The sequence below is a fragment of the Octopus sinensis genome, unplaced genomic scaffold (genome assembly GCF_006345805.1).
Source record: "Octopus sinensis unplaced genomic scaffold, ASM634580v1 Contig13491, whole genome shotgun sequence".
In the NCBI taxonomy this organism is placed as follows: Eukaryota; Metazoa; Mollusca; class Cephalopoda; order Octopoda; family Octopodidae; genus Octopus; species Octopus sinensis.
The window spans coordinates 7,650-31,215 of record NW_021832990.1 but is presented as its reverse complement, the minus strand read 5'-3'; the positions used below and the strand labels follow the sequence as shown (position 1 = coordinate 31,215).

The 23,566-nt window shown below is 30.2% G+C and overlaps 4 protein-coding genes and 3 long non-coding RNA genes across 7 annotated transcripts; 5 read left to right on the top strand and 2 right to left on the bottom strand.

The window, feature by feature from the left end:
* Nucleotides 1-215: 215 nt before the first annotated feature.
* LOC115229683 (kinesin-like protein KLP2) lies at nucleotides 216-1,025 on the bottom strand. Its single transcript, XM_029799999.2, has 3 exons — nucleotides 982-1,025; nucleotides 738-928; nucleotides 216-548 (listed from the first exon to the last, which is right to left on the bottom strand). The coding sequence occupies exons 1-3, from the start codon at nucleotides 1,020-1,022 to the stop codon at nucleotides 286-288; spliced, it is 495 nt and encodes a 164-aa protein (XP_029655859.1). The 5' UTR covers nucleotides 1,023-1,025; the 3' UTR covers nucleotides 216-285.
* Nucleotides 1,026-7,432: 6,407 nt separating this feature from the next.
* On the top strand, nucleotides 7,433-7,856 carry LOC115229685. Its single transcript, XR_003883357.1, has 4 exons — nucleotides 7,433-7,499; nucleotides 7,531-7,633; nucleotides 7,746-7,785; nucleotides 7,820-7,856. It is a non-coding gene; the product is annotated as an uncharacterized LOC115229685 (long non-coding RNA).
* Nucleotides 7,857-8,771: 915 nt separating this feature from the next.
* Nucleotides 8,772-10,003, top strand: LOC115229682 (nuclear pore complex protein NUP98B-like). Its single transcript, XM_029799998.1, has 2 exons — nucleotides 8,772-8,814; nucleotides 9,249-10,003. Exons 1-2 carry the CDS (start codon nucleotides 8,772-8,774, stop codon nucleotides 10,001-10,003), a joined length of 798 nt encoding a protein of 265 aa, XP_029655858.1.
* A 6,643-nt stretch (nucleotides 10,004-16,646) lies between these two features.
* LOC118761429 lies at nucleotides 16,647-17,111 on the top strand. The gene is made up of 3 exons (XR_004997370.1): nucleotides 16,647-16,784; nucleotides 16,818-16,929; nucleotides 16,964-17,111. It is a non-coding gene; the product is annotated as an uncharacterized LOC118761429 (long non-coding RNA).
* Nucleotides 17,112-17,946: 835 nt separating this feature from the next.
* On the top strand, nucleotides 17,947-18,424 carry LOC115229681. Its single transcript, XR_004997371.1, has 3 exons — nucleotides 17,947-18,135; nucleotides 18,166-18,272; nucleotides 18,304-18,424. It is a non-coding gene; the product is annotated as an uncharacterized LOC115229681 (long non-coding RNA).
* A 2,783-nt stretch (nucleotides 18,425-21,207) lies between these two features.
* Nucleotides 21,208-21,616, top strand: LOC115229679 (coiled-coil domain-containing protein 124-like). Its single transcript, XM_029799994.1, has 3 exons — nucleotides 21,208-21,401; nucleotides 21,437-21,482; nucleotides 21,517-21,616. The coding sequence occupies exons 1-3, from the start codon at nucleotides 21,239-21,241 to the stop codon at nucleotides 21,548-21,550; spliced, it is 243 nt and encodes an 80-aa protein (XP_029655854.1). The 5' UTR covers nucleotides 21,208-21,238; the 3' UTR covers nucleotides 21,551-21,616.
* Nucleotides 21,617-22,116: 500 nt separating this feature from the next.
* Nucleotides 22,117-22,698, bottom strand: LOC115229680. The gene is made up of 4 exons (XM_029799996.1): nucleotides 22,589-22,698; nucleotides 22,374-22,537; nucleotides 22,218-22,343; nucleotides 22,117-22,182 (listed from the first exon to the last, which is right to left on the bottom strand). Exons 1-4 carry the CDS (start codon nucleotides 22,647-22,649, stop codon nucleotides 22,117-22,119), a joined length of 417 nt encoding a protein of 138 aa, XP_029655856.1. The 5' UTR covers nucleotides 22,650-22,698.
* Between the last annotated feature and the right edge of the window lie 868 nt (nucleotides 22,699-23,566).

The window sequence follows — 23,566 nt, the reverse complement described above, 5'->3', positions numbered from 1 at the left end:
TAAAATATTTATTATAATTAATAACCTATAAGGAATATGCCTTCCCTTGTTGGCTAGACTAATGATGACTCTCCCGAGAGTGAGAAGACTCTTGTTTATGTTTCCTAAATTGAAATACATTAACAAGGTTGCCTTACCACTTACGCGAGAATCAGAACTTGTTCGACTTATATTTTCTGACCCTGCTAAATCAACCAAATTAAATTTCCCGACTCTCAATATTTCCTTAGACCTTCCAGTCCGATTGTACACTTTGATAGTGAAAATGGAATGAGACCGACTGTATTATAACATCATGTCAAAAAACCTTGATCTCTCATTCAATGCGGTTGAACATGTTGTCCGTTTGGAGACTCCTAGTTTAAAAAGGCACCGAAATTCATCAAGACTAGAAATTTCAATTTCTTTAACTCCTTTTACGATAACTGCCCCTTTGTTAATAGTATCGTCGTAGATATATAATTTGTTTGACTCATTCGACAATAAATCAACCAATTCTTCGTTAAACAATTCAATGAACGATATCTTTACCACAAACCCCTTGAACCCTTCAATAATTACAGACAAATACAAAATTCGCTATTTTTTGAAAAATTGAGGCAACTGCCCGTGGAATTATTCCTTCCTCGTCATCATTGTCTGTTGATCCACATCCCTCCATGGTATATGTCTTGCCTGTCCCAGTTTGCCCATATCTGTACAAATAAGTCAGTACTTAACATACGCAAAAAATGTGCAGTTATATCCTTCTAAGCAAGAGTCAATTGCAGGTAACACAATTCGAGCAAAAATTTCCTCTTGAGATGTCGATGGGTCAAAGACCTGATTGAATTGAAACGATTTTTCTGCTGTTATTTTGTTGCTTAAAATTACAGTCTCTTTAGTCCAGCTTAATAAATCTGAGAGCTTTTCTTTTTTATTTGAAGGTCTATTGGTTAAAATATTTAATTAATTAGTTGAGAATATTATAAATTCATTTACTTTATTCTGATGTATGCATTTATATTCGAATTAGACTGCATCACAATAAAATTACAATCGCAATAATTGTAAATGAGCCATTTTATTGTTAAGTTTTTTTATTATGAAAATATAGAGTATAATAAATAATAATATAAGCAGAGAATCAAGTAAACAGAAAAATTGATTATTTAATAGCCGGAGAATTACTTCGGAAATTCTATCAATACAACGGCGATGTTCACTAGAATGTCGGTGATACAGCGGTGTTCACTCAAAAGCTAAAAAGACAAATAGGTGATACGACATTACAGGTTTTTGTATGAGAATGAAGCAAATACGAACAAAAAAAGCTTGCACAGATACGATTGTCATACTCAATTTTCCTGTTTATTGTTGAACAAAAAACTCCGTAGATGAATGATTTTCTTAACTCTTTTACCTGACATTAAAGCTTTTGTGAACATATTAGCCGACATAAGAGTATTAGTCGGGTTGGACTTTTGGTTTTTAATCCTAAGTCTGTTTTCAAAACCAGAAAAATATTCTTTAACGTTCATAAAAAATTGTCAGGAGTAATGTTATTGATGTACAAAAAATTGATAGGCGAAAACGATTTTATGATAAATAAAAAAAGAGTTTTAGTAAATCTCCCTGCTGAATTCCTGGTCCTTGAATTCTGAATTTTTCATCAATTGAAGCTCAAAAATTAGTTTTTTTGTTAAAAGGTATATTATATTTTTTTGTCCTTATGTATCTCTTACTTTAACATTGAATTTCTCAAAAAACGTTCATTCTTTCTTATATCCGGTTTAAACGGTAATGTTTAGAGCTAAAATATTAATGCTTGATACGTCAACACTAATTTGACTTTAAAGCTTAAACTTTATCTCTTTATGTATTTAGTACAGTGGTCTCCCCAAAAAATGTGAATCAAAATAACAAAATGTTAGTTAAGTAATTAAAATATGAGTAGCCATAAAAAACAATCGAGGTCTAAAAATAGTAATTTTTGAAATAATCGCAAAATTATTGAAATAAAATCAAAGAAAGGTGATCTAAATGATGTCATGATTTTTATTTGACTACAGTTTTTTAAAGATCAACAAACTATGCTTTATATATGGCAGATAATTGAATTAATGAAAAAGATTTAGTACTTTTTGTTAACTTTTATAAACTATTATTATCATAAGCATCTAATCATTTTTGTTTAAATAGGTTTTATATTAAGGTGTTTTATAAAAATGTATATTATCATAGCAGTAGTTGCTAAGCATATTTTAATGCCTATTTCCGACATAGATAGCAGCTCGACTTTTAAGAGTGCCGAAAGTGAATTTAACGTTGAGCAGTATTCTCGAGAAAAATTAGAAGAAGAAATTGAAGAATTGAAGTATTTTATTAAAAATACATCGCCGTAGGGAAAACAACAGACAACTTCAAAATGAATTAGATATGTTTGAACGTTATTTGACAAAAATGACAAATAAAGAGCTCCAGTGGAGTGCATTGGAAAACAAAAATGAACAACCTCGTGCGGACAAAAAATCAGATCAACCCGAAAACATTTCTGCAAAAGGAAGTTTGAAAAAACGTTCGAAATCTCGGAGCAGTACGATTGAACGACTCAATCGTCTTACTACTGAACAAAAATATGAAATAGCATTAGCTGAATATGACGAAGTATTCAACTCTGTGAAAAAAAATAAAATACGATATAGAAAAATACTGCAAAATTACATTGTATAAAGTAATTTGATCATTAGATAGACTAATATAAAGGCATGTGAAATAAGAATAACAGAATTGGAAACAGAGAATGGAGTTTTAGAGAAAATGGCCAAAGCACAAAAACTGACAGCTGAAAAAATTATAAAATACTTCAATTCTGTTATCAAAAACAAGGTTAATTTTTAATTTAATTTTTAAACAGTCAACTCTGATTGATAAAACAAAACTAAAAAAATCTTCTGCTAAAATACAACACAAAAAACTCATTTTACAATTAAGGCAGGTATAAATAGCAGTAATACAACTCAATACTAGAAAGAAGAAACAGGTGAGGTGTTGCAAGAAGTGGATTTTTTGCAGTTAAAAATTGAAAACTCCCAATATTTGGACAAAATTGACGAAAAAAATCAAGAATTGTTATACTTAAAAGTATTAAGTGGAAAAACCCTTCAAAATTTAAATAATTATCGAGTAAAAATCATTTATCAATTACCAAAAGAAAAAGCTAAACACGGCTACGGAAGAATATCAGAATCTAGAATCGCAAATATTACAAAAACTTGAAGCTATAAAACGTGTAGAAAATGAAATTATTGATACTAAAAAAGTCGCTAGAGTTTATAAATAGATTTAAAGGATAAAAATCTCGCAGAAAATGTGAATATAAGAATGAAAAAAAAACTTGAGGAATATATTGTCCCCGAAATTGTTGATTATGTCAAATTAACTAAAGAACTTAAAGAAAAAACACAAATATGTCAAGAATGGCAGCGAAAAGCTGAAATTGCAAAAGTTTCAAAAAATTTTAATTGTAGATGTCGCTAAAATTAAACGAAGAGAAATGGAAAAAACTGATAAAATAAACTATCAATATAATACTTACTATTAAATAAATCTTTAAAAAAACTAATTTGATGAGTTAGTCTTTAGTATTTAATATGTCGCGAGCGCTGCGAGCGACCGAACGCAGCGAGCGATCACTCAATTTCTAGATGCGATCAATCAACAAATTCATAAATTGACAAATACCCGCGCTGGTATTTGGGTTTAAATATATTCGATTACAAAAATTAAAATCGATGCCAAAGCAGAATGTGCTTTAAAACCGATTTCATAAATAAAAATAATATTTTAAAATTTGTAATTGATATTTAGAATAATGAGAAAAATCTAAATGCTTCATAATTATTAAAATGTCAAAAAAGAAATCTTCTGAAGGAGCAAGCCTGTCTGCACAGTTCATTTGTGATTAGAAGACCTAATTTTAGAGATTGAAACGAGAAATAGCAATGAGATCTGTCAAATTATTACCCCCCTCACAACCTAAACCAAATTAGCGTTCAGTATTCATTGATTTTACTTTTTATATTAAGGTCTACTTATAAATTATTTTATGGGATTCAATGGAAAACTTAAGTTATTTCAATTTTAATTTTAAATCATGTTAAAATTTTAAATAATTTAATAAATATATTTGTTGATGACAGGCTTGTTAGGCGTCAAAGTCGCTCTCAGCGCTCGATCGCTCGCAGCGCTCGCGACATAATATCATTAACAGCGACAATAGCACGTCCGTGTATCCAGAAGCACTTAAGGTTTCACAATTTTTCAAGAGCAAGCGAGTGAATAAGTTAATTATTCTAATTAATTCCAAATTGTCTTAGTTTTTTTATTGATGCGGTAGTTGATTATTGGGAAGCTTAAGATTTAATATTATCATTAAAATTTTTTTTGATTCAAACTATGGAATTTCTCATAAATAATGTTCAATTAAATCTTTGTTCACAAGTAGGAATTAAGATAAAGGCTGCAAAAATTAATAAAATAATGAAAATAAAGATTTTTTAGAAAACTCAAAATGGAGGTCATATTTTATTAAATGATAGGCAAAAATGTCCTTAAAATTATTTATAAAATTCCTGTTTTCGTATCATATATCTAAAACAAAAAAATGTTTTACGCAGTCATCATTTTTTCTAGACTATTCAATTGTTGATTGTCTCTAATCACGATTTTAATCTATCTACATTATTATTTTATTTGTGTTATTATTTTATTTGTCAACATTGTTAGCACTAAATTGATGACAGTAAACTAAAATAATCATAGAAATTTAGGGTCCATAGTATAAACCAAATTGTTTCTATTAAGTAGTCCGCTAAATTATAAACTGTCGTATGTCATAGTGTAATGAGTAAAACTTCTCAAAATATAAGAAATTCTTTTGAAGACTTGTTTTACCTAGTTGGACAACCTGAAACCTTACACACAGGTAATGAAAAAGAGTTTTATAACTCTGAAGTTTCATCTTGATTACGTGATTGAGAGATAAAGAAGATTTATGAAGACCACTACTATTCATCTTGTTACCGGAAAGTCATCTTTTATGTTTTTTCATGAATTTTATTTTTAGATTATTTTTCGGATCTTCGGGATTTAATATTGTTTCTTTGTTGGATAATTGAGAAACCAGATCATCATTCGAAAGAACTGAGTATTTATCGAAGGATGAAATTCAAAGTTTTCGTAATGAAAATAAATCAGAACATCACATCGAACCATCTTAAAAATTACTAAAAAAAGTAAAGGAAAACGTTAAAAAAATTTCAACAACATTGATGCTCAGGCCAGATGTTCCATTAATGTTTATTTAAACATTTTATGATAACTTTGTAAAATCTCAATCAACTGCTAATTTAGAGATTTTTCTTTCCGTGTTTTCCAACCATGTGCTCTGTGATCTGGCTCTCGTAGTTAAAGCCAAATAAGCACATTGTGCAGCATATAGAATATCGGTAATTTGATTAATATCTTGGGACGGATCATCTTTTGTAATATGATAAATTGCAAAGTTTAATCCATCCAGGATATCAGTTTTTACCATCCTTCGCTGCACTTTTGGAGTTGGCTTTCGAGAGTCTCTTCGAATAGACTGGACTTTCCCAAATTGGAATTTGAGTTCCTCTAGGCAATTTCTGAAACTGGAGATTTTTACGTCCACGTCACCTTGCACTCTGGAAGAGTCGTATCTCCCTTGCACATTGTTATTCCGTCTAGCCATGCTCTTTAGTTTGCATAAACTGGAGCACTTTGCCGAGTACTTCTCATTGAACTTCTCCAGGACAAGGTTCCAGCCACCTCTTGGCATCCTTCCAAGTCTTTGCTTCGCGGCAAAGGCAATCTGAGACACCCATTCGCCTTCAGAGACACCATTGACATTTCCGATAATCGCAGAAAGAGAATGTAAGTTAGTTCTACCAGCTTTATCAATAAGATCTTCTTTAACATCATTAGCTCTTGTGGCATTATGAGGTCCCAAAGGAGACGGTCCTGTCTTTTTTAAACTACTGTATTTTTATTTGCAGGAAGGCCTATAGGTTTCGTTTTCCTTAACTGCTTGGCATTTCAGTCAAAATATATAATTTAAACGACAATCTAGAAAACAATTTACTGTTTATACTTCTCATAAATAGACTAGTCGATAATCCAATAACAGAAGAATTTCTCAACTTAGACATGGAACTACCTACTGGAAATTGGAACCATCCAAGTTGAGCAATACAAACAATCTCAGCTTCTGAGGATAATGACAGTGACTCATATTTTACGTTGATGCCGTCAATACGTGGGTTGCCCAGGCTGCTAAAAAGAGTCTTACGAACGACTTTTAAGTTGATCCTTGTAATTAAGAATGCCCTTTTAAGTTTGGTCAATTCTTTCATTAATCTGGGTAGCACGTATACCATACTTAGCCAAAACTTAGCCTTTTGTGGTTCCTAGATGTGTACCACACGCTTTTTTGATATTAAGAATAGTAGTCATCCAGTAAGATACATTTAACCCACTCCAGAAGTTGTCGTGAATCTTAGTACAAATTCGCTCACTTATGTGTACGACGTTACTCAGTCCACGCCCCAACAGCCTGCGAGGCAAGTATGATCCCTCTTTATAGCTGTCAACACGAGGAAGTGATTATCTTCTAAAAATAAGGTTTATTTCATAATAGTCGACTCGAATTCGATCAGATCGACTTACTAGTAGAGAAATGAGACCTTGTATTCAAGGCATGATGTAAGTTATTTTTATTGAGGTCAGTCATGCATATCATCGCCGCCTTATTACGCACATTATCCACTACACACTTTCTTTTTTTGGGCAGAAGAGGTCGCTCGCGAAGTGCATCGAGATCACGGGATTAATTAGTTCCGTGGTCTTGGTTAAATTAAGCCTATCAGTAAGCGCTAATTAATCGCTATATCAAAATTTCAAAAATCAAATTATTCATATAATTTTTCGATTGATGTATTATATTTTTTTTGGCATAATATTTTTAAATTTGAATAAAATTTGTAATTTTTATAATTTAATTGACCTTCTTCAGGTTGACATTGTTGTGACAGAAATGAATCATCAAACCATTAAAGATAGAGTGAATGCAGCAGTTCAGGGAGTAGTTGGCGATGGCGTGTCCAAAATTATTTATAAAGCCACCACAGAAGAAGAAATCCCACCAAAGTCTAAACATTTATTATGTATTTGAAAAATTTCCTAATATATAGCATTATGTCAATATACACGTGAAAGAGGAGTTTCCTTGCCTCAAATGTCCAGTCTTTTCGCCGAACGTCTTGAAAATGGAAATTATTTTGTCACTCTAAAGACAGCTGCAACTATTCATCATCTTATGCTTTACGGAGATGAGGTTTTTCAACCTGATTGGTTACCTTAGCGTTTTCTTTCATATCTCTCTTCGGATATGAGAATTTTTAAATTCGAACCTCGTTTTGATCCAAAGAAAGCACAAAGTGCTATTTTTGTCTAACTGATTTTTATTAGGCAGAAGTGCTTCAATTTTTATCAAGCTTTACCTTAATTATTTGAAAATCAAGGCCAAAAATTATTGCGATTTAGGAATTGACACTTTTAGACATCCAAAAGGGTTTGAATATTTTGAATTTTATGTACTAAAATAGCGTTATGTAATTTTTATGTTAAAACTAAATGTATTCACTTTAGTTTTTTAATAATAAAGCATATTACACATTTTTTAGAAACCAAACTGGGTCTTTGCAGAATACTGACGTCAACATTGTAAGTTATTAAGATTTTACTAATTCCAAATTAGTTAATTAATACAGCAGAACTATTCAATAAACAGGCAAACTGTCTTTTCGAAGTGGATGTAACTTTGTTCTTAAAACATTTTAGGATGATTCTTTTATTATTTATAACCCAGTTGCAACATTTATTTCAAAATTAATCCGAAAAGATTCAATTGCTTTATTTTGCTGCTACAACGACGCAGCTATCGTCTTTATCAGTTTTTTTGTGATTTCACATTCCTTTTAGAAAATTTTTTTCAGCTTGATAAAAATGCCGCGAAACCAGTCTATACTCAATATGTACAATTTCAAAGGTCTTGTAAGGCGTTTGATAAAATTTTTACTTCTCTTAAGGTCTTTTGCTCTTTAAGTGCTATTTTTAGGATAATCCAGATATTCAAGGAGTTCCGACTATTACAAAAGTTTATAATATGGAATTTCTATTTAAGGTATCTCCTGCACTGTTGGAGTCTATGGAGAATCATTTGAACAGCATTGACGGCAGGGATGTAAAATCAATGAAAAAAATTTCGGTTTTTCCATTATTTTAAATTCTAGGCCAGCGTCTCAGAACAACTAAAAAAGCCGAATCAAAGTTAAATTATTTTTTAAATAAGTAGGCAAAAAAAATTTATTACCAATTTCTACTGATTTTCTTACAGGTTTAACTAATTTAAGCACATTAACATAATGACGTATATATTTATCTAATATGTATTTAATAAATTTGATTAGATACATCCCCACGACCGTCAGTAATTAATGTAAATCCAATCAATTCTGTTTCAGGTAGTACGGGAATATATTAATCTAATTAGGTGAATTAGATGATCTTTTCTCCTTTAATGGTAATTGAAATGTGGATATACGTTAAGAGCCCGCAAGAGACATTTTCTGTTCAGTATCTCAACAAAAGTTAATTCAACTTCTTTTCAGTATATGGAAGATCCCTCAAGAATTTCTTGCGGTCAAAATATGGATTCGTTTTTTGACCAACCATTTAGTTCCTCAAAAAATGGTAATTATCATACATCAAAGCATTAATATTAAACATATATCTTTTAGAAGTTCGAGACTCTTCAAAACAAAATAATCTAACTGTTATTGATGATATTATGAAGCAGTATGATTCATCGTCTGCTGTTAATAATCAAATTAATATAGTTAACGTCCTTTAGAATATTTTAGTCAAGTACATATTTCCAGCAGGAGCCAGTGATTCAAGAAAAATCAAATCCATTTTGTTCTAATGACGTTTTCTGTCCTTTTGGATCGACACAAAATCAGCCATTTGGAGAGACCTCTTTTGGGTCTACACAAAACCCACAATTTGGATGCGCACAAACTCAACCATTTGGAGAAACTCAATTTGGATCCACACAAAATCAATTATTTGGCGAGGCACCTTTTGGATCTACTCATAATCCTCCATTTGGATCCGCACCAAATCAGCCATTTGGAGAAACACCTTTTGGATCTACACAAAACCCTCCATTTGGATCCGCACCAAATCAGCCATTTGGACAATACCTTTTGGATCTACACAAAACCCTCCATTTGGATCCACACAAAATCAACTATTTGGAGAGACCCCTTTTGGATCTACACAAAACCCTCCATTTGGATCCGCACAAAATCAACCATTTGGAGAAACTCATTTTGCATCAACAAAAAACCCTCCATTTGGATCCACGCAAAATCAACCATTTGGAGAGACCCCTTTTGGATCTACACAAAACCCTCCATTTGGATCCACACAAAATCAACCATTTGGAGAGACCCCTTTTGGATCTACACAAAACCATCCATTTGGATACACACAAAATCAACCATTTGGAGAGACCCCTTTTGGATCTACAAAAAACCCTCCATTTGGATCCGCACAAAATCAGTCATTTGGAGAAACTCCTTCTGGAACTACAAAAAACCCTCCATTTGGATCCGCACAAAATCAGTCATTTGGAGAAACTCCTTTTGGAACTACAAAAAACCCTCCATTTGGATCCGCACAAAATCAGTCATTTGGAGAAACTCTTTTTGCATCAACAAAAAAATCTCCATTTGGATCCATACAAAATCAACCACTTGGAGAGACTTTTTTGGATCCGCACAAAATCAGCCATTTGGAGAAACTCCTTTTGGATCTACACAAAACACTTTTGGATCTATGCATTATCAATCTGGTTTTCCGAAAAATTAATATTTAGATCAAAAAAATAAAAATCAGCTAATTGATTCAAAACCTACGTATCCAATGCAGCAACAGCCATTTGTTAAAGACCCCTTTAATTTTGGACAAAATCACCATTTTAGTGAAAAATCTACTACTAATTTATCCAATCTTAAAACTCAGTCATTCGCACAGGATCCATTTGAGTCTAGGCAAAATCAACCAGCTGAACAACGAACTACATATCCGATTCAAAACCAACAATCTCGTCAAAATTTTTCCATCAATAAAACAACAACCCAGAATTCAAATATTGACGATTTATTTAATTTCTAACAGAAATAAACTTTATTTTCAACATAATTTTTGCCAATTACAAAAGTAATTTCAAATATAAGTTTTCATTTATATCCAGAACTGGGAAGTCAACAAATCATTATTATCTTTGATAGTAAGATCTTTTCCAACATGAGCCATTTTTTATTTTATAAAAAAATTATTATGTTGAAACATCAAACAATTTTATGAAGATAATTTTATGATGTGAATCGGTCACACTTTTACCCATTTTACAATTGAGTAGTTTTAGCATGTATCTTAATTACTTGCGATTTACTTTCCAATGCGAATTTAAATGTCGCGAGGTAGTAAAATTACATTTAACATTACTATTCATACTCAAGTGTTGACTACTCATTAAAGTTAAATTCATATATTTTAATTATGATATTTATTTTTTTTGCCAAAAATTATTAATGTTACCATGGTTATATTTACTTCATGTCTTTTGGGTGTGACATTAATTTCTGTGATTCTCAGTTTACAAATAATTTATATGGTATTCATGCACTGAGTCATATATATAGTTAAAGAACTTATTCTGTCAATATTGGATAACGTTTTTGAATTACTGTATTTTAAGCAATTAAGAATAGAAAATAAAATTGAATGCGAAACACATATCAAACATAGTGATACATTTGATGTAAAAAATTAGAATTTTATATTAATATTTTTTAGATTGAACATTCTATAAATTTTGTTATTCATGACAGTATTGTTGGAACTTTTATAATTGGTTCTGATCGAATTATTTTAATATACGATTCATCTTTTGTAAATCTAATGAAATTTGAATATGATGTTATACATGGAGTTCCATTTGACGAACTATGTTGTCATCAAATTTGTTTATTTCTAACTAGTGAAGGTTTTTTAATAATGATGACTTTTTAAGGTAGAATGGATTTTATATTTTATCAAAATAAAAACATTTTTGTTATACGTTCTATTGATAATTTAGTAATTTTCATTTTTAATATATTCAGAAATCAAATAATGATGATGCAATACACGATTTTACACTTTCATATGCAAGAATTTTATTGCAATTAACATTAAGAGTAATAATTTTATGAAAATAATAAATTTAGAACCAAATAATTCTTATTGCGTAGAAATTTATGAAATTCCTAGAAAAAATTGGGAGAATGAACTTAATATAATAAAATTTGAAGTGGAAGATACATTAATAATTGTTTAGAAACCTTTAAAATATTTTTAGGACAAGTCATCTAGTTTTTCTCCCCTTGTCTTCCTTTTTAGAATTTCTCCTCCAAGCAAACTGAGTCGTTGAATTAATTAATTTTTATTATCCATTTAGCTCCTACGTTAAACTCAATACAATCGTTGCTAAATAAAAGTGAATATGATAAATGTATTGCGACCGGAAATAATCATTTGCTAACGCAGACCTTCTTTGAAAATTATTCAAGAGTATTTAATAAAACAGAGATATCTTATAATATTGGGTAATTTCAATTTAGAATCTTAATTAATTAACATTCATTACGCAATTAATTTTAAGACCAGGCAAAATTTCGTTTTCTAAAAATGGTAATGAAATATTTGAAATTATTTAAGGAATTTTACAATTTTACATGCATTGGGAAGGAGATAATAATATTTATTGTTACAAATTACAGAAAACAAGTATAAGCTGCGTATTTACCAAATTAGGTGATACAAAACCCATTTCGTTAGTCCCAACTTCAGACAGCATTACATGCTTTTCAACGGCAAAAAGAAAATCAATTTTTATTTATAGTTTAAAAGATAACGTATTTGTGATCAAAAATTATTCAACAAGTACAATTTTTTAATTATAAAATTTTTAGATGAAACACTTGTTGTCACCTCAATACCTAAAATACATAAAGTTAAGAAAATGATTTTTATAAATGAGCTTTGTTATAAAAACGAGAACCACGGAGTCGTTGTTATTTTATTCAAAGATAGTTTTATTTATAAAATAGAATTTTGTAACAAGAAATCTGAAGTTTCACTAGTATTGCAAAGGTGGCGTCTTAAATGACTATTTAAGAAATGAATTTGGAAGAGAGGGTAAAATAGAAAGTTTAAAAAGTCTTGATTATTGTAAAGATCTAGTAATTATTTTTCTAAATATTACAGATTTTTGTTGGGCAAACAAATAGGATCATTGTTATTGATGTAATTAAAAATAATATTTTATGCAATTTAAACCTCAAATTCGACGATTTTTTCTTTAAAGGATTTATAATAACTGAAAATTACAAAATAATTGCATATGGACAAAATGGTCAAGGTATTCATTTAAAAAATTTATCTGAATTAGATGTAAATTCAAGTCTTTTATTAAAATTTGATATAAATGAAACATTAAATGAGTTTGATTTAATATTCAAACCACATGATTCAGAAGAATACAAAGATATAACACGTAAAAATGATGAAGATTTGTATAAAATTTATGAAAATAGGTATAATCTTGCTTTAATTAAAAATTATAGATTTGTGTGCGAAAGGAGTTATATTAATAGATTAGAAAATAAATGGAATAAATGGTTAGCGTCAGATCTTAACTAATTAATTTCAATAACGTTATTTCATAAAATAAGTATCATTTTCATAGAAATTTTGTTGTTATTTAACAAATAACCAATAGAACGATTTGCTTCAAAAGGAGCTGCTGATATTATCACACATTTTCTTTATTTTTAGATCATCTTTAACTAGATCAGCAGTTCTCGAATTTTATTTGTGCTCCCATAGCTACTTTTTCAAATTAAATTTATTTAATGAATTTAGGCTAGGTATGTATTGTCTTTAAATGATGGTGTTCAAAACATTGTTGTTATTATTGAATATCTGTATGATATGACCTGTCAAAATTCGTACGAGAATTATTTAAAAAAGCTAGGAAAAAAAAGAAGAGAATCGTGTATTTAAAAACTGATTGGGATACTTTATAATCGAAAAAGACAGCAAGGCACACGTCTTTTATGCCACATGGTGGATAAACGTTATGAAATCAAATAATGTTGGGATAAACTACAAAACTCACAGTAAAATATATGATTAATGAATGTGATAAACGTTTTTATAAATTCAAAAAGCATTTGCCTTTTTTAAAAGTATTCTCAGTACCCATTCATATTGATTCTGCTTTTGCTTTTGACAAATTTCAAATGGATCTGTTCGAGTTACAATCGGATATAAACTTGTAGAATACTTTAATTTTGGAGTCAGATTCAATATATTTTGAGTCAGACTTGAATTTTTGAGTCAGATTAATATGTAATGCTCAAAAAATTTCTTCAATATTTGCGTTAACACGGTATGCGGAAAGAAAGTCAAGCGGAAAAAGTCGAGTAGAAAAAGATCAAGTCTTCTTTGTTTACTTTATATCGTATCTTTATAGGAATAATAACAAATTTTAATTTTTAACGATTTTTTTCAATAATTAAATTTTTTTCCGGTTTTCTATTTTCCAAATTTTGAAATTTTTTCCGTTATAAATGTTCTAAATTTTGCGCAAAACGGAAAAAAAGTCAAGTCCGTAATTTCGCTAACGAACTTGACTTTTTTTCGTTTTGAAATAATCGCTTTCCCTAAATCAGTTTAACAATTTCAAGGTTATAATAAAAGTGACTTGTAATCAATTTCAAGGCCTATCTGGAAATGTATTTTATGTTAAAAGTTTGTATATTTTAATTATATTATGTTAAAAGGCCTATCTATTTTAAATATTATGTATGCCGCCAAAATAAAAGACAAAATGGAGATAATATCATCTAAGAAAGGAGGAAAAAAATTGTTTCAAAGGTTATAATATACAAGGCATTTGACAATAAAATATTATGTAATTTTTAATGAAACTAAAACAAAAGAAAATATAGGTTAATTAAGGTTGCTTAAGAGCAGAAAGGATAGCGTGGCTATTGCCCCTGAAAACGGTTGTTGAAAGGCGTTGAAACAGCCATTCGGTCTCCCTTCTTTCTTTCGTCTGAACCGAGATCAGGGATCCAAGTTTCCTAATGAAAGAGATTGATTCCGGACCGAAGACTCCAGATGACTCCACAATAATCGGTTGCACTATGAACCTGTCCTTGAGCTCTGAATATTTTAATTTTTTAATTTTTTCGTAGTTCTGTGAAGCATATCCTGGAGAGGAGGCTGAGGCGATCAGGTTTGTTTCTGAGAAGGTGTCGGTGCAGGCGCAGTCCCAAACAAGGCACTTCCCGTTGGTGTACGGGAAAATTGTTATCCCATCAGGCCTTTTTCCGTCTGTGCGGATGAGACCAGGAGGCTCCAGCTGTGCCGGGAAACCAGCTGCATGCAAAGCGTTCTTGACAATTAGGTTCATTGCATGATTTTTAATTGTGCTAAAAAATCTTCAAAAGGATGCAGAAGTTTAAGAACAGATCATAACTTTAAGTTTCCTAACAAAGGAATCTATTACAATCATTATTTGAACGAAAATCAAATAAAACTGATGAAGTTGTGAAACAATGCAAAACTTATGAAAAAAAGAGCCAAAAGAATTTAGTTTTTTTAGAAGATAATTAAAATTAATAATTTTTTTAGTGAAAAATAGATTATTTAATTTATAACCTCTATCAATAATTTAATGGTTATTAAAATTATTTAAAAATTTATTTAACCAATTTAGTCATTTAGTACGCGGCATCCAAATTCCAGGACTGTAGAAGGAATTATGTCTTTTACAATCTGTGCAAAACTTCCTTATAGTTCTGTATTTGTTTTCGCCACATAAATTCTGAAAAAATAACTAACTAAAAAAAACCTGCGAAATAAGATCCCAGATGATGTCTTACAGCTCCTCTTTGAGCTTATTCTTGCATTTTGCACTTCCCCACATTCGTTCTACTGTCTGGGTGTGCACTCCGTCGTTGGATCCACAAAGAATTTTCTGAATATATATATTTCCTTACTTATGGTTACGGTTTCGTGTGTGTAGCCGTTTCAACCACCAATGATCAGTTGAATACCCTAAATGTTAATCAAATAATGCTAACCTTTCCAGCAGTCACTATAAATAATGCTTCCCACCTCGACATATCGAATTACTATTCCAATTGAGCTTCGGTCCAAGACTAATTCCATCTGATGTCCCTTCGGACATATACGTGATTTGAAAGGATATCCACATTTTGCAGAAAATGCAAGCATCCTCCTTACTTATTGGGAGCTGTGTCGGAATTTGATGTTGCATAAGTCCACAACAGAATTTCATGTGACCTATAGTGCCAGTTTATATCAATATTAGGTACATGCTCGCCATAATATTAAAAAAATTAGAAAATAAATTAGTAAAAAATTAATAATATTTTAAATTATTGATAGAGCGACTTAAATAAAATATAATATATTCCACCTCAAAAATTATTAGATTTTTTAAAAGGCCTAACAAAAACTGCGACCACTTCGACAAAAGTACCAGAATTTTTTACAAATCTATTCAAATGTTGTTTCTAAATGTGATACAGCATCCAGAATTATTCTCCCTTCTGCAGATTCTTTCAAGCGAACAATAAGGGACTAAAGCTTGTCTCTACTTATTCTAAAAAAATATTTCAAATCTCAAAGATATTCCATCATTTTTAACTTTTAGTCCAGATTCATAAAACTTTTTAATTTATGATAATCATAAAACAAACAATAGAATTTTAATATTTAGCACCAATATTAATTTAACGTTATTGGAAAATTCCACATGGTATGTGGATATAAATTTCTCTATGGCACCATGTATATTTAAGAAATGTATTTTATCAGAATTGAGTTCAATCCCAGTCGAATTACAACTATTTATGGATTATTACTTTTTAAATCAAAAAAGATTTACGAAGAATTTTTTGAGACTATTCAAAATGTGATTCATATTACAGGATGTTATTATCATTTAAGGCAGTCAACTTGGAAAAAATTCAAGAATTGGATTTTGTAAAAGAATATAAAGATAATATTAATTTAAACATTTTTTGCGCTATGATAGACGCTCTTGCGTTTTTGCCCATTAGAGATATGGAAGAAGGAATAGAATTCATAATAAACAATATACCAGAAAATGCTTCAGATTCAAAATATATAGTAGACTATTTTGTTATTATCAGTGCTTAAATAATCATGAAAACCTTTTAGCTGTTAAAATACAGCACATTTCTCCATTATTCCCTTCAATTTTATGAAATGTGTATGAAACCAACCTAAATAATGACCAGACTTATTAAGTAATAATCTAATTAAGATATAACTAAAGATTTATTATATTGAAGATTGTGTGAAACATGTTATTTAAATTTATAAATAAAATATTAGCGTTTGTATTAAGTCGACGTGTGTTCTTGAAATAAATGATTACCAATTCCAAAAACTGGAAAAAAGTAGACAATTCAAATTTAAAAAGCAATAATTTCGATGGTGTAATAGACATTGAGGAAACTAATGACTACTGCCTACAAACAACGAAGAAGGTTCCAAATAATAGTGTACACATAGAAATTCAGATCCACACTACTTTGAAGTTTTCAAAAAAAAGAAAGCATGTGGAGGGACATAAAGGAAATAGAAAATCCAAAAAGACATACAATGAGGAAATTGAAAATACAGTGAACTTTGGTTTTATTGATCCTCTTTATCCAAATTTGCCTAGATTCTGAAATTTCTGCCTGGAACGTTTTAGAAATACATCCAAAAATTATTTCTGCGCTAAAAAAGCTAAAATTTTATGAACCGACTGAAATTCAATCAAAAACCATTTCTTCCGCTTTAAAAACTCAATCAGACATCATTGGATGTGCTCAAACAGTTGACTTTGAAAATAAATTTAAAGGGAAGTGGGAAAACGTTAGCTTTTGGGATTCCAATAGTTGATTTCATTCTCAAAAATAAAACGAAATCTAATTTAAATGTTACTTTAATTTATAAATTTTCAGCCCCAAGCACTTGTTTTAACCCCTACTCGAGAATTGGCAATTCAAATACGTGAGCATATTCTCCGTATTGTGAATACTGCCGATATTAAGGTCATTGTTTAATCTTTAGTTTTTAGGTTGAATGTATTGTAGGAGGAATTGCTCAAGTTAAACAAGAACGAATATTTCAATCTTGCCCTGAAATCGTAGTTGCAACTCCAGGGCGGTTATGGCAACTTATCCAAGATGTTTATTTCATAAAATTGAAACTAAGGGATTTGATTTTGCTTCTAAAATCCGCAATGTTAGATTTCTGGTAATCGACGAAGCAGATCGAATGATTGGAAAAGATTATTTCGAACATTTTTCATTCATAATTGACGACTTGAATAGGTAGTTCTATATATTTTATATTTACAGTTCTCCTGGGAGATCAATGAGACGGACATTTGTATTTTCGGCCACAATGACATTTGTTCAGGATACAAAAAATCGTCAAAATCCAAATGGAAAAAAGCAAACCCTCAAGTCAAAACTTAGTGAGCTCAATAAGACTAACTAATAATTAGAATCATTGGTGAGTAAGACTGGAATAAGGCGAAATTATACTTTAATTGACTTATCGAATACCTCTTTCCTTGTAAACACTCTTTACGAGCAAAAGCTGTATTGTAAACGAGAAGAAAAGGCATTTAATTTTATAATTTATAAAAGGATGATTATCTTTATTATATATTGGAATCTTTAAAAGGGAGATCTATTGTATTCACAAACTCAAAAGATTGCACGCGCAGAATTGCTGCAATTCTTCGAATTTTATCTCCTCCTAATACTGGAAGTTTTTCTGTTTGCATTCTACATGCCGACATGCTTCAAAAACATCGATTCCGTAATATTGAAAGATTCCGTGGTTTGTTAAGCTGTCATAGTTATCTTTTAGCTGCAAGGGGCCCTTCCGTTTTGGTCGCAACGGACGTAGCTTCGCGCGGACTGGATATTGAGGATATCGAAAATGTCATACACTATCAAGTATCGACTATGACTGAAGTTATTTAATTTTAAATATAATTATTTTTAGGTGTATGTCCATCGTAGTGGAAGAACGGCGAGGGCTGATAAACCTGGGTGTACTATTACTATCGTTGGTTACGATGAGCATAAAAGATTTCTGAATATTCAACATCAGCTCAATAGAGGTTTATTTTATGTCTTGATTATTAGTTTCTAATATGGCTACATTTGAGATAAAGGATTTTGATTTGCTTAAAAAGTCGAAAGAACGAGTTTCAATTGCAGTCAAGATTATGAAATTAGAACATACGTTTTCCCTTATAATAACGGAGTATAGAAATGAAAAAACAAAACAGCATCATAACTGGATTGAAAAATGTGCTCATGATGCGGAAATAGATATTATCGAGTTTATTAGTTTTTCTTAATTTTAATAGTATGCCTGAAGTTAATGCTTATAAAGAGAATGGTGAAAGAGCAGATACTATTCGTATCCTGCGCAATCAACTAAGGGGACTTTGATTTTATTCTGAATAAATTTTTATTATATTATATTTAGGTGGCCACCTTTGGAGTTTTCAAGTCAATAATAAAAAATTAATTAGTCTTGATACATACAGCCTTATGGTTTGAGTGATAAAAAAATTCAGAGAAATTATGTTTTTACCATCGAATGTCAGTGAAATTTTTATTTTAATTAGATAATTTGCCATCGAATTCAGGTGTATCAATAATTTAAAAGCTAATGCTTACTAATTAAAAAATAATATACCTTTTACATAAAAATAAACATCACGTTATTTTACAATAATTTTTTAAAAGAAGTAATGAAAATTGAATAAAAGTAAAGATCGTCCCTGTCGTCATGACTGGGGACGGAATAGTGTCAACATTTTTCAAAAACCAACTGTAGGCGTTTGGCGTGGAGGACAGGGTGAAGGCATACATTCAGACACTGGTGTTGCGGAAGACCTTAGAGACCATGCAAGGCAAGGCACGGTTATTGATGCCTGTTGAGGAGGTACCCACTGAATTTAGACAGCACGTTGACATGAATCTGCCCATCCGTGCACTGAACGTGGGTCCTAAGAGGGTGATGTTGATGCAACAAAACACTACAAATAACGAAAACGGAAACTGAATGACTATTAATTATTTCTTTGCTTTGAATAATTATTATATAAACTCACATTACCACCAGGTGTGGGCAAATGGATAACGGCCCCTATCTTAGATGCCATAACAAAGTGGTCAAATCCTCCATCTGCATCTATGTCGCCAATATAGAATTAAAAAGTCGAAAAAATTAAAAAACCCATTCAGTCTAATCTGTTACCACCAAAAATTTGTGGAAATCCGAGTTGACACAAAACTCCTGAAGGATAAGATAATGCTATCCAAATAACAGGCCCGACATTTTTGTTCACAACAAATCGATCAATACAATTACACTTATCGAGGTGGGGATCACTTCACAAAATTGTGTCAAGCGTTCGAAGTGGAAAAGTTTCACAAGACTTTCCGGCAAATAGAACTAGGAGCAATCCACCAGACGATACTGAAGATTGCCCCTGTCGTTATGACCTGAACGGAATTGTGTCAAAATTCTTCAAGAACCACCTGAAGGTGCTCGAAGTGGAGGACAGAGTGAAGAAATATATCCAGACCTTGGTGTCGCAGAAGACTTAAGAGAACATGTAAGCCAAGACAAGGTACTGGTTATCGATGCCTGCTGAGGAGGTAGTGCGCTGTCATGGATCTGCCCATTCGTGACTGAACGTAGACCCTAAAAAGGTGAGAGTGATGTTAGTTTCAATAAACTGATTGGGCAATAAATTAATAAAAAAGAAATACAGAATGGCAATATTCTAAAAAAATTTTAACCTTCTTCTCGAGTCCGATTGTCAAAATTTTATTAGACCAAATTGATATTTCGTCCAAATTATTATAAAATCAAAAAAGACAGTACAAAAAACAATTTTATTAAAAACATAGAACCGCTAAACAGATATACAAAAATTTCGTTTTCTAGAAATTTTAAAATTCAGCGGAAACAGTAAAATATACGATTGGGTTTTCTAAAATATAATCTCTTAGAAGCTTTTAAATGATTTATTAATCGTTTCCTAAGAATTTAATTGCAAAAAATGACTTAAACTGATTTTATTAGTGAAAAATAATTGTCAAAATATCATTTTCTGCTCATAAAAATTTTTCACCGAAATATTAAATCAAATGATTAATTTAATAGTATGAAGTTTGTTCAAGCTTGGCTAGAAAAATCGAGAACAAATAAATGATCATTCTCTTAAAAAATAGCATCTCTCTTTTATTTTCTTATAATATGTAATTTTTTTAATTTTAAATTTTAAAACCAATATTCTAATTTTATAACCAATATTATAAAATATTAATTTCTTGAGTGATTTTGTGGTTGCATCATTTATTAACGAAAAGTTACAGATGCCGAAAAAATTTAAAACTGAAAATACTAAAGCAGTCATAGCAAGAGAACGGAAAGCTCAACAAAAAGGAAGCTGAAGATGCCCTACAAAAACAACGTGAAGACGAATTGTGGAAGGATGATGATAGATTAGTTTTAAAAAAACAAAAAAGAAATGTAAATTACTTTTAAATTATATATTCATTCAGGAAGAGAAGGAAGCCAAAAAACAAGAAAAAATAACTCGCCGAAGAGAATTGAAAGAATTTGAATTACAGGAAAACCAAGGCACAGAAGCAATAGTTGGAACCCCATTAAAAGTTGAACCTGAATATGTTCCTCAGCCGAAGCCTATTAAGGCTCCTAGCAGAATCGGTAATTCTTTATGTGTATATTTTAGCTGAAAATAACATTTTATTTGATGAAGAATTTTCCATTAATAATAAATCTTTGAACATGGAGGAAGCCGAGTATGAAAATGAAAATTCAAGGTAAAATTATGCCTAAAAATTTTAGAAATAAAAAAGATCAAAAAATTGATCGACATCCAGAAAAAAGAATGAAGCTTGCATTTCGCGAATTTGAGGAAGCTCGGTTGCCTGAATTACGCAAAGAATTTCCAAAAATGCGATATAAACAACATTTGAAGATGATAAGAGACGAATTTGAAAAATCAGATGTTAATCCAATGAATAAGCCTCACATGTCGTATAATGCTCCCGGTATTCCATATTTGTTAACTTTATCTTAATATTAGATGAAAGGAAAGTTAAGGTTCTGGAGAAGAAATTGGAAAAGTTGAGGTGATTTTTATTATACTGATTTGAGTTTTATTAGTCTGGAAACAGGGTGTGAGAATCATCAGGAATGAGTCGCATTGATTTTGACTAACTTCCAAATTTTCGGCAATCGTATTTGGTTCGTTTTTTAATTTGGTATTTGTCAGAATAATTTTTCTTTACTATCTCTTATTTTCAATATCTTAGTTTTAAGAAATAGTTCTTGCTAGTTACTTACTAGTTGTAGAAAATTAATGATTTCAGATTTATCTAACACCGACAAAGATTATTTTAAACTTCGGCGCATAAGATGGCCTGGCAGTTACAGAAATTATATTGTGATTTTCTTCTAAGATTATTTATCTAGATAAAATGTTAAAAATTTTTGCTGATTCTTCAATATTTAAAAAAAAGTTTTTTCTGTATATTATTAACCCCTTGTTTTTGAGTAAAGTTTTATTTTTCTAACTGGTTTTTGATATGTTATCTATAATTTAAATGATTTTTGAAGATTTTAAATCAATAAGCTAGTAATTATTCGTAATGTTTAATTAAGACAGCATTATAACTATTTAAAAGTTTTTTAAGCTCATTTCTACTAGGTTGTAATCCTCCTTCATTCATTTTTTGTTGAATAGCTAAAATAATTAAAAAAATTTCAACCTTGTTTGTAAGTGTAATTAGATTCTGTCAAATGTTTCAATCTTTTTTTCATTGAATAGATCTAATGAGTTTATTAGTCTAACAACTAAAATATACATATTTATAGTTTTTATTTCCCGAAAGTTTTGTAGTTATTGATTTAATTTCTTCCGCGATACCTTCCAAAAATGAATCATATATTTTTTCAGATCTATTAAACATATCAATATCTTCTTGAATTTTCTTTATAAAGAATATTTTATCTCATAAAACTTGTGTTTTTTCTATAAAATCTTGCTTTAGTTTATCAAAATCTGAAAGTAGAGGAATGCTAGATTGCATCTGATTATACTCAAATTGTAATATCTGTGCTTCTGCTGCAATTTGTTCTTCAATGTTTTTAAGTTTTTCAAGTTCAGAATTACGAGATTCGGATTCTGCTTAATTAAACATCAGAAAAAAAATATTTTAGCACACATAATTGTAACCTGCAAGTAAATTTGTAACTGATATTCCTGAGTTGCTAATATTTTTCATATCATTTTGCATTCGAGATCGTATTGTACTTAATTCTATCTCAGAGGGAACTGTTCTTGCTTGTTTTTCTTTCTAAAAATATTATTAATAGAAAACATACAGATTGTATACACATATTCAATTGATCAATTTGATTTTTAATACTCTTTAATTCTTTCTATTTGGTGTTAAAATTAAATTTGAAAATACGTTTTTATCGTCTTGAATATTTTGGTAATCGTAAAGAAATTCTGCCATTTAATTGATTTTTTACCATTTATATATTTTTGCTCATTATTTAATTCTTCTAATTTGGCTTTTAAATCTCCTTTAAGGTTAGCTTTGTTTTAAAAACCTTCACTTGAATTTAATTCACAATTTAATTTTGAGAGTTCATCTTCGAGTTGTTGAATCTCAGATTTTGAAGTTTCAATTCTATATATTTAAAATAAATAATTCATTACTGTCTTTCCATGATGGATATTTCTTGGTTGTCTTGAATCACTTTTGCTAATAAATCTTCACGTTCTCTAGCTGGATCGACTCTGGGCGAGTTTTCATGGTACAATTCATCTCTTTTGTTTGTCAGATTGTTTAGTTCGTAAAGTAAATTGACTACAATCATTAATCACACGTTCGGTATGTGAATATCAAATTAAAAATAACTTACCAATTTCGCTTTTGTCGGGGTCTACTGAAAGAGTCTATAAAATCATTTGAATTTATAATTTACTTCTAAAATCTCTTGTTTTATGTTTTGTAGGGATATGATTTGTGAGTGATCATTATCTAATTTCAATTCACACTGCTTTTTTTCTATCAAAAGGCTTCGATATTCTTGGATCATTACCTCATCCTTCATATAGAATAAGCTTTAAATAAACCATATCTGCAATTATATTATCGTACATTTTATCATTCAGCTGTGTTTCATAAAATTCGATTTGTCT

Coding starts and splice junctions, on each gene's coding strand:
- LOC115229682 (XM_029799998.1), top strand. CDS start 8,772: ATGGATTCGTTTTTTGACCAACCATTTAGTTCCTCAAAAAATG. Junction 8,815..9,248: donor ATTTAGTTCCTCAAAAAATG/GTAATTATCATA, acceptor GCACCAAATCAG/CCATTTGGAGAAACACCTTT.
- LOC115229680 (XM_029799996.1), bottom strand. CDS start 22,649: ATGCAAAATGATATGAAAAATATTAGCAACTCAGGAATATCAGTTACA. Junction 22,538..22,588: donor AGTTACAAATTTACTTGCAG/GTTACAATTATG, acceptor TTAATTAAGCAG/AATCCGAATCTCGTAATTCT. Junction 22,183..22,217: donor GAAATAAAAACTATAAATAT/GTATATTTTAGT, acceptor TAAACTCATTAG/ATCTATTCAATGAAAAAAAG.
- LOC115229679 (XM_029799994.1), top strand. CDS start 21,239: ATGAAGCTTGCATTTCGCGAATTTGAGGAAGCTCGGTTGCCTGAATTA. Junction 21,402..21,436: donor CATGTCGTATAATGCTCCCG/GTATTCCATATT, acceptor TCTTAATATTAG/ATGAAAGGAAAGTTAAGGTT. Junction 21,483..21,516: donor AAGAAATTGGAAAAGTTGAG/GTGATTTTTATT, acceptor GAGTTTTATTAG/TCTGGAAACAGGGTGTGAGA.
- LOC115229683 (XM_029799999.2), bottom strand. CDS start 1,022: ATGCAGTCTAATTCGAATATAAATGCATACATCAGAATAAA. Junction 929..981: donor AATGCATACATCAGAATAAA/GTAAATGAATTT, acceptor TTTAACCAATAG/ACCTTCAAATAAAAAAGAAA. Junction 549..737: donor TTGCTTAGAAGGATATAACT/GCACATTTTTTG, acceptor TAATTATTGAAG/GGTTCAAGGGGTTTGTGGTA.